This window comes from Salvelinus fontinalis, chromosome 2, assembly GCF_029448725.1.
Source record: "Salvelinus fontinalis isolate EN_2023a chromosome 2, ASM2944872v1, whole genome shotgun sequence".
In the NCBI taxonomy this organism is placed as follows: Eukaryota; Metazoa; Chordata; class Actinopteri; order Salmoniformes; family Salmonidae; genus Salvelinus; species Salvelinus fontinalis.
Window position 1 is genome coordinate 81,399,024 of NC_074666.1, and position 9,624 is coordinate 81,408,647.

General features: G+C 41.9%; 1 protein-coding gene across 1 annotated transcript; it reads right to left on the minus strand.

Moving 5' to 3' along the window:
- Window positions 1–4,903: 4,903 nt before the first annotated feature.
- LOC129869375 (homeobox protein Hox-B1-like) lies at window positions 4,904–8,063 on the minus strand. The gene is made up of 2 exons (XM_055943732.1): window positions 7,400–8,063; window positions 4,904–6,386 (listed from the first exon to the last, which is right to left on the minus strand). Exons 1-2 carry the CDS (start codon window positions 8,028–8,030, stop codon window positions 6,067–6,069), a joined length of 951 nt encoding a protein of 316 aa, XP_055799707.1. The 5' UTR covers window positions 8,031–8,063; the 3' UTR covers window positions 4,904–6,066.
- Window positions 8,064–9,624: the final 1,561 nt, after the last annotated feature.

The window sequence follows — 9,624 nt, forward strand, 5'->3', positions numbered from 1 at the left end:
GTGCTCGTCAAATTATATCTTGCAGGGAGGCTCACTCACAGGGCTGTAATGCTTCATTCGATTGAGCAGTATTTGAAAGGCACCCTGTACATTCTATGACCCACCTTAATTGGGGAGAACGGGCTTTGGGTAATGGCTGGTGGTTTCCATGTGTTTGATGCCAGTCCATTAGCTCCGTTATAGCTATTATTATGACACCTCAAAGTGTTGATACTGCTCTGTAAGTCATAATGTCATGGACCTACAGCCTTCATATTTTTTTTTACCTTTATTTAACTAGGCAAGTCAGTTAAGAACAAATTCTTATTTAAAATGACGGCCTAGGAACAGTGCCCCTGTCTTGTTCAGGGGCAGAACGACAGATTTTTACCTTATCAGCTCGGGGATTCGATCTCACAACCTTCCGGTTACTGGCCCAACGCTCTAAGCACTATTTTCTGCATTATGTTTTATGAAACAAAAGTTTCAACTTGTTTTTTTTTGCAGGCACGTAAGTTCAAAACTATATTGTCTCAACATGTTAATAGGAAACAGGTCTAATGAAACGACGACTAATATTTTATGAACAAATACAAAATCAAAGCTTGATCAAGTGATTATTACGAAGCTGTTTGAGCTTTTGGTTATGAATTCATGCTAAATAGTTCTGCTACGACCCTTAGGCTATAATAATAACTATAGGCCTATATAGACTTATTTCGATGAAGATATCCTCGAGAATATTAGATTACATCGGTTTACTGTAACATCTATTTTCGTGATTACATTATTTACATTTAAAGAAAGAAAAAAACATACCTTGAAGAATCAGCATTGGCGAAAGTTAGACATCCAAAATGTCTGTCAGAATGGAACCACATAACAACACCAAATATTAACGACAATAATAATAATAAAAGCATTAATAAATATATATGTGGAAACTATTGTTGCATATCAGAATAACGATTCAAACGATCCGTCTTTCTCCTTTACGTTTTACAATAGAAAATAAGTGAACTTGTGAATTCTAACATTGTAATAAAGTTGTCATGGGTCCTTTTACACAACTTTTAAACGCATTTGTACTAACCATTAGGGTTTGGTAATCAAAATGTTAGTATTTAGCTGTCACAAGGCCACTTCAGAAATGGTAGGTCTACATCGACTGAATTTTTTTATGGAAACCGGAAACTGGACATATTCTGGTAAATTAGTTATCTATAGTAAACGCTCAAGAAATAGCCTAGCATCTAATGTAAATACAGGATATCTCTGAAAACTCAATGCAAAGTGTGACCTTTGAACCTATTTCATAATTAGCCTAAATGGAAAACAATAGTTTGTGGGCTAATTTTGATGAAGAAAATAATAGGCCTATGTGATTCAGGATATACAAATTATTAGTTCGGTGCTGTAAAATCTATGTTTGTAGAAATCTGCTAATAATGTAATTAGTCCTGAATACAATTATTTTAATATTAACATTTCCAAACAATGCTGTAAGCATTTCACTTGATAGTTTATATTGATTGAAATTTCATTTTTGCCACCGATAGCCTACCATTTTTTGTGACGTTTTACACAACAATTTCTGATGTAAGGTCTGTCTGGGCTATGCGTGGACGTGGGACATTATGCGTATAGTTTATGTATGCATGTATTCAGTGAAGGCCTGAACTTTGACCTTTTTACAGGCAACAAGAGGAACAACAAAACTCCCGTCATTGATGTAGAAACAGGTTCGCTGGCCATGAGTTTGAAAAGCTGGGCCTTTTATCGCCTCCAAAATGTATATTTACAGTAGAGAACACCCTAGTTTTAATAAAATTAAAGAGAAATAGAAAAGAAACGACAGAACGGTGAGATCCTATAGAATTTGAGCAGGACAAAGCGAGCCCCCGAGTGCTGCTCCAGGACTCGCGCTTGGAGAGAGAGACCTGCAGATGACCCCGGAGAGATGGAAGCTCATCTGCGGCTCCTGACAGGCTGACCCACGCCTTTCGAGAATTAATTTGGGCCTGAACTCGGGGTGAACCTGGGCCTGGGGAGAGCGAAGCTGGCAAACCGGGGCTGTTTGAGGCAGGGGCCTGGGCAAACCTATCCGCCTGTGTAAATATTGAACCAGTCCGTCAGAGGGTCGTGGATGAAATGGAACTGTCAAGTCTGCGTAAACTTTGGAGAAGAGGTGAGGCCACGAGAGAGAGCTTGGAAAAAAAACTTTGTCAAACTCGTTTCCTCAACTGGTAAGCACCTTCCCCCCCAAGTTCCCCCCACCCTACACTCCCATCCCCTCTCATGTTGTCAGCACCCTCCAGAACTCAATCCCTAACACCTGAAATAAAGCTTGCCCTCGGACTCACCTGTCCACTGCGAGCGCGTCCTGTTTGCTCAGAGAGGCTAAATTGGGCATTATAATTGCGTGGCAAATTTAGAACGGGCTATCTCGCGATTCTTGCTTTGGATGGAGGGGAGGAGATGTGGAGGGGGGTGAGGGTTGAGATTCTTTCAGTGTGAACTCATCGGGTTACCCCCTGACTTCTGTTTTTTTCCTTCCATAACTCATCATAAGTTCTGGAGGCTGAGGTTTCTGCAAATATTGTTTTCATCTTTGATTAAGTATTTGAACTTGGGGAGAGTATGTGAGCCTGACATGAGTTGAAACGAGATTTGTTTTAAGTCAAATGGTTAATAGTTCAAAAGTTCAGGGCTCCACTTTACAGATAATCAAAAAAGGTCACCTAGTGAAACACGGAAATGTCTTAAATTCTTTGTTATCAAAATAATGTTGCCTATTGGCCTACATTAAATGTCTAGATTATATGAAGGTTTATCTGAACGTTTTATACCAGTATATTGTGTTAGGTTGGGCTTTTTAAACCAATAGTGGCTAACCAGGAGTGGGATAATGTCAATGTTGATTAGATAATAGCTGGGAGCTTGCGGTGTCTGATACTTGTGAGATTTGCTTATGACAGTTTGTGGTGAAACACGTGAAAATTGCATGTACTTTCAGAATTGTTTGGTGAGTTACTCATAGGTGGGCTGCGAGCTACCTGTTGGAGACCCACGGCCTATACAACGGCCTGTTTGGACAACTCGGTATACCATAGTAGGCCTATAGCGTCTTCGTCATTCTGTGACGACGTTGCACGCCGCTGCGGGGATCAGCGGCAGGATCAAAGCACTGCAGAGGGAGTGCAGAGGGGGGGGGGGGGCACAGGCCAAACGCCCAAACAGCAGGTTTGAAACTAACACCAACTGCACCCCAGATGGTCACAAGGGCACGTCATTGCCACTGTGTGGATCCACAGTACTATCATGCACGATTTTATGTTGCATTATAATGTTTACATTACAATGGAGTCTGTCCTTTAATGGAAGTTATTGTGATCTTACTCTTCACACTATAACAACGTTTTTGGCCTCTCTAAAAGCGTACATTAAAAGCAATAGTTGTTGCGTTGTCTATAAAAACTCCTACGTCACCTATTTTGCGGAATAACTAGTATACTAATGTCATTGATTAAGAAATAATATAAATACACTATGTCCAGAAAGAACCATGCTGTTGAGTATTATAGTTGTCAACCATGAAAGAAGCTCAGCAACTGTCAAATAAACCCCCCACCATCAGCAGATATAGGTGTAAGTCTTTTATCAGTTGATAAGTCATTGTTTAATAGGTGAAGTGGAAGCAGCGGTTCGTTTTAGGGCTACGTGTGTGTGTGTGTGTGTGTGTGTGTGTGTGTGTGTGTGTGTGTGTGTGTGTGTGTGTGTGTGTGTGTGTGTGTGTGTGTGTGTGTGTGTGTGTGTGTGTGTGTGCGCAGCCTTTCACCAAACCCCAGTGGCAGAGACGAGCTGATGATTGAGCTTGACACACACATTCCTATGTAAATGTACCTGCTAATCAAAGCTCAGTGTTTAAAATAGCCAAACATTGTAACTAATACAACTTTTGAACGTTTTGTTTTTATTACAAATATAGTGCTCTGTATTAACACAATATTGTGATATACCTACATGGTACTAATAATTGAAATAGCATCTATTGTGTTCTATGTAGGCCTAATTATCATACACCTGGCTTATTATCAGAAGATTGTTTAGTGAACAGTGTTGCGGTGGGCTAATGGCGTTGTACGTACATCTAGGTTGGCCGTCTACGCCTGTATATGACTATTTTATTCCCAGTTGTACTCTGTTTAGTCTTCACCTGCTATAGGGTCATGCATGGGGACAGCATTGTCATAGCTGTTGATGAGACCTTGATAGGCCTGAACATGGACAAACAATACCGCTCGCTAAAGAATGCGTTTTATTTTTCTCGTGAGTTTACCTCTCCAAACCTTCAAGGTTGTGTTTCAGAGAATGTTTGTTTTGAGCCTATACGGAGAGTGTGAGGTGGAGAGCGACTTGAGGAGGGGAGAGTATGTTTACATGTTTAGATATTCCAGAGGCGTCCATAGGTAAAAAGGTCAGCGCGAGCCACCTGGAATGCACCGCAACATTCCCCACCCCATGCAGCGTGGAGGGCAACACTATCGGGCTAGTTTCGTAAATTCCACGGGGGTCAAACCAAGGGTAGGCTTACTGTACGCAGTAATACCATTGAAATACGTTTACCTGTGTCACTTGTGTGATGTACTAGCTATCACATATTTTGGGACAAAACTCATTCAAAAGGAATCGCCCATGGCAACAAATAGGCTATAGACTACTCTATGCCCTGGTTCATGCTGCGTATTTGCATAGGCCTCATGGAATTGTTTTTTTATTTTTTACAATCAATATATTCATTAAGAAAAATTATAAATGCACGTTAACTACCATAAATTATAATAAAACTAACAACAAAATCTGCAATATCTTATTTTTATTTGAGGTAGACAGAGATGAACCAGCATTGATTGAGATCCTTTCCAAAAACATGTAAAACAGACATTAACTAATACAACTCAGTCGATCTGCACATACAAATAATACAATGCACTACTATTGCCTTGAAATAGAAATGTAGGCCTAACCGTAGTAAATAAAACTAACTTCAGAATACCCTGTTTTTCGCAAGATACTAGCCTATTATCAAAACGTTTGACAGCCTATTAATCCAAAAAAGGCCCAATTCAAAAGTAAATTGTCGAGTTGGTTTCACTCAGGCAGGTTTTAAAAGTTGCAATAAACTTTCCTTTTAGTTGTATGACATGGTAAACGTTTTCTATCCTCTGGCCATTTAATAATATAAATACTCCCTCTAATCATCATTCGTCATTTTGGATAACGTCATCTTGCGTGAACCATTCCCTGTATAGGTTTAGTTCACGTCTACTATTTAGACAATAACAATAGGCTATACAGACATGTGTTGACATTACTAGAGTGAATAGCATTGGGTAATCCACCCGCTCGTGTTTAAATTAGTAATTTCACTGTATATTTCAATTAAAGAACATCCGACAAATCACACACACAACTTCCCGTGTAAAGTAATACCCTGTAATTCTATAGTGCAAAGAGTCAGTAACACATGAACCCTTTCTACCTAACTTACTGACGGTAAAGTTGTTTCATGTCAAAACCTCTATACAAATAAGAAGAAATACATTTTTTTTAAACACTACAAAATAGAAATAAATTCAACAATACTATGTTTTGCCAAGAGGCTCCCTGTATAAAACATTATTATAAGGCTCGCTTTGAGATTTGTAAACATGCAAAAGTGCATCACTCCAATCGTCGTGGGTATGAAGATTTACGACCCTGTACATCCAAACAGATTTTGTTGGGTGGAAAGAAACGTCTAGTCTAGAAAGATGTTGCGCACATCAGCCACAGTTGTGTTTTTGTCACCTCGTTTTTTCTCCCTCGAAGTGTAGGTTCTCCCTCGAAGTGTACGAAGTCATTATTTGAGTTTAAATCAATTACAAAACAAACTCCTCTTACAGACGTGTTGCATAACGAGTGGAATAGTCTATTCAAGCATGGATAGGAATGTTTTGACTTATTATCAATCAATTCACTTGTTCTTCCCATTCGAGTTCATCACTTTGAAGTTCAGTGCCTGCAAGTTGCAGTTTATTTGGTCCATTAGGTCTCCGAACTGGGAGACGCGCCAGGAGATATGGAGCTGGAATGGTCCGAGTTGTCTTCCAGGTCCTTGGAGGAACCCGTGCTCGAGGCTGAGGCCAGGCCCTCTTTCTCGCGCTTCTTCTGTTTCATTCTGCGGTTCTGGAACCAGATTTTCACCTGCGTTTCGTTGAGCTCGAGTGTGGCGGCGATTTCCACGCGCCTGGCCCGCGTCAAGTACTTGCTGAAGTGGAACTCCTTTTCGAGCTCGGTCAGCTGCTTGGTTGTAAAGTTGGTGCGGATGGTGTTCTGGGGTCCCATTCCATAGTCAGCCACTTTAGCTGTGAAAAAAGAGAGAGAAATACAGAGGGGAGAAACGCATTAGAATCTGGAATAGATTGTACGCCTAAAATATGTAAATTGTATTTGTAAAATATGAAAATTGTCCCATATTCGAAGTCATATTAATTTAAATTCACCAATCCATCGTTACATTTTAAAGCTCCTAAAGAAAAGAAAAAAGGTGTGATTGAACACCAATACCGCATAAATCATTCTTAATGATTAAAATATTTACTTGGAATGAAGATTGGATAATGTCATACTAAAGGGATCATCAATTACGCACCCAACCATTTCAAGTCCCAAACTGTTGACTACTGTATATAGGTAAATTCACAGACTCAACCTCCTACTTCTTTTCCCATTACTCACTCCTGAATAAAGAAATAAAGCTGCCCCACGTTGGGGGAGATATAAACGCATATGATACGTGTAATTTCATATTCCGACCGTAATATTTTACGATCTTTGTCGACGGTAGTAGGCCTACTACGTGAGATTAAAACGTGGGTCGGTGCACTCAATTCAGACGGGCCAAGCATGGCGAGGAAGGAAAGCCTGGGGAATACAATGGAGGCCAACTGAAACGAGAACTGGGACAAGTTAAAGATAACAGAGTTGGGTCACTTCCTAGGGCGTAAGAAAGCACGTCTGCTCGATGCATTAGTGCAAAGGCTGAGTAGACGGAGAGAAAATAACACATCAAGCAAATCTACTCGAGGCATGTCTGGTCAGAGATACCGCTATGACTCGGAATGGTGCTGAGAAATCCCCATATGTTGTGTATCAGAGATAGTGGAGTGAGGCAACACTATCCTCAGTCCTCAGTCATGTCCCTTATGGGGCTGGAGAGTGCGAGTGCATATGCATTTGCATACCACATCCATTAGCCTACCTGAGCGGTGGGTCACCTGGTGGACTTGTAATGAACTTTGAATTACCTTATCTGACAAGAACGTTTCGATTTCATGCATGGGTCAGTGTGACTTTTCTTTGGACTCTCCCATCTCACCTGTTTTAGGGGGGTTCCTCTTGACTTTCATCCAGTCGAAAGTCTTTCCTTGTGGTGTTTGCTCTGCGTCCTTCTCCCTCTCCTGAGAGGCCGAAATGTCAACATAGGTGCTCTGTAAATAACCCCGCTGGTGGTCCTGGCCCTCGCAGCCGTGGTGCTGGTACTGTGCCGCGGGGACAGCCCCCTGCGCCCCGCAGTATGCCCCTGCCAGGGAGCCGTAGTTGGGGCCTACATTGGAGGCGGAAAGGCCCGTTGATTGATAGTACATCCCGTCCTGCTCGTTGATAAAGTATTGTGGGTGTCCATAGTCCGGGTTTGCGCACGCTTCCGTCCCATATCCCGCAGTCCCTGTACTGCCATATGGAAGGACCATGTTGGCATGATGCGACTGGGGCTGATGATGATGCGCGTAGCTACTGCTCTGGTGCTGATGTTGGGCCACCACTGCCTGGGCGCTGCCCGCCACGTAAAGCCGTCCATCACCGTTATCACTTGTTGTGCCGGAGCCCGAGTGAAAAGGGGCCTGGAAGCCTTGGTCCATGTGGTGGTATCCGGACTTGGGTGAGTAGGCGTTCGGTCCACGGCTACAAATTGAGTACTCTAAGAAAGAGTTCATTCTGGAATTCTCCATGCGCAAATTGATGACGAAGGATCAACCTGCGTTTCGGGGGATTCCTCCTACCCTGCAACCTCTCGGTATGTCATGTGGAAGAGAAAAAAAGAAGCGCTCACCTCCTGGAGAAGTCACCCTGGGATTCCCTATAACACTTTTTTTTTACCTCAGCTGCTGGTCACGTGAGCCGTCACGGCGCCAATGGTGATGGGGACCTCCAGAAGTTTGTCAGCGCACCGCGATCATCGATCACGCCGCTGACATTTGCATGACAAAGCCACTTCAATCAAACCGGCCCATCAATCTGATAACAGCACGTATATGTCAAACCCCTCTGAAGAAACCTCTCCCGAACCGGCAGAGAATGAAATAAAGAAAGAGTTGGAAATTCGCTATCCCCCCATTTCGTTTCTCCCCTATTATTGGATTCTTCTATACTTACTTTAAAAGTGCAGAAGTCCATTTGGTTAGGCCTATCAGAGGGTTGAGCTATGGTGAGAGGTGGATGCACTTTTCTCATTGCTACAACCAAATACATAAAATCCACTGTATTCCATGGCCTGGCCCGCATTACACAAAGAGGACTGCATAATGTCATTAGATAGTTCTGGCCCAAGCGAAAAGGGCTCACCACAGAACCCAATATCTGTTTTTGGGTTGAAATCTGTTTAACACTCGGATTGGAAGTGACGCCATCGTTTTCAGATCGGTCCCGAGCCTGCATTGGCCTATCTAATTTAATCAATGAGCTGATCTATTACAGAAACGTGGTTAGGCCGACAGCAAGCCTTCTGGTAGCAGAAAGACCAGCAGCAAGAAGTCATGATATCTTTCACTGATACGGAGTCCTTTGTATGTACAGTTCCATAAGTGTTGAATAGAACTTTATGTTTATGAAGGCAGAAAAAGTATTACTGAGCATATTAAGCGGCATTATACTTATGTTGAAATGTGATACATTTTGTCATCCACATTCCACAACAACCAGGACGCCATCAATAGTGTAATGAATGAGTTGTCTAGACCTGTGGTTAACAAGCGTAGGTGGAGGAGGTGAAAAAGAAGAGGAAATGGCTAAGGCTAATTATTAATTGTTGTGACAATAGGTAAGAAAGTCTGCCTGTTCATGAAGCAGCCCACGCTCAAAGGAGGGAGACTGAAGAATCTCTAATATATTTGCCCGTTGATACATGGTGGACGAGAGGGACTAACAATATAACGCCCACAGTAATTTGTTACTTGTCAGGATGTTTACTGTTCGCCTCGCATCCATGAGAACAGGATGGTTGCATTGCGCGGCCAAAAGTTCAAACCAAGTAGCTTGTTGTTTACCTTGGCGATATCTTTTCTCTCTTAAGAGTACTCCAACCTTTTAGTTACCAACCCTCAAATGTACTTATCGGTTTAGTAGAGCCAACCCATCGAGTGTCATTCGATATGCTGCCTCACTGCAAAGTAGTCCTATTTTTCTAAATATTATTAATGGGTTATATAGTCGGTCTTTATAGGTTTAGTAGTCTACTCAGTTTACAATCATTTTGTCATTGACTATATCGGAAAAATTCAGTATTTTGGTTAACCTCAGCATGTTTCTTCAGAAAACATTGATTGC

Excerpts from the sequence above, each read along its gene's own strand:
- LOC129869375 (XM_055943732.1), bottom strand. The coding sequence starts at position 8,030 with ATGGAGAATTCCAGAATGAACTCTTTCTTAGAGTACTCAATTTGTAGC. Across the intron at positions 6,387-7,399 it reads GAGGAACCCCCCTAAAACAG|CTAAAGTGGCTGACTATGGA; the intron begins GTGAGATGGGAG and ends CTTTTTTCACAG.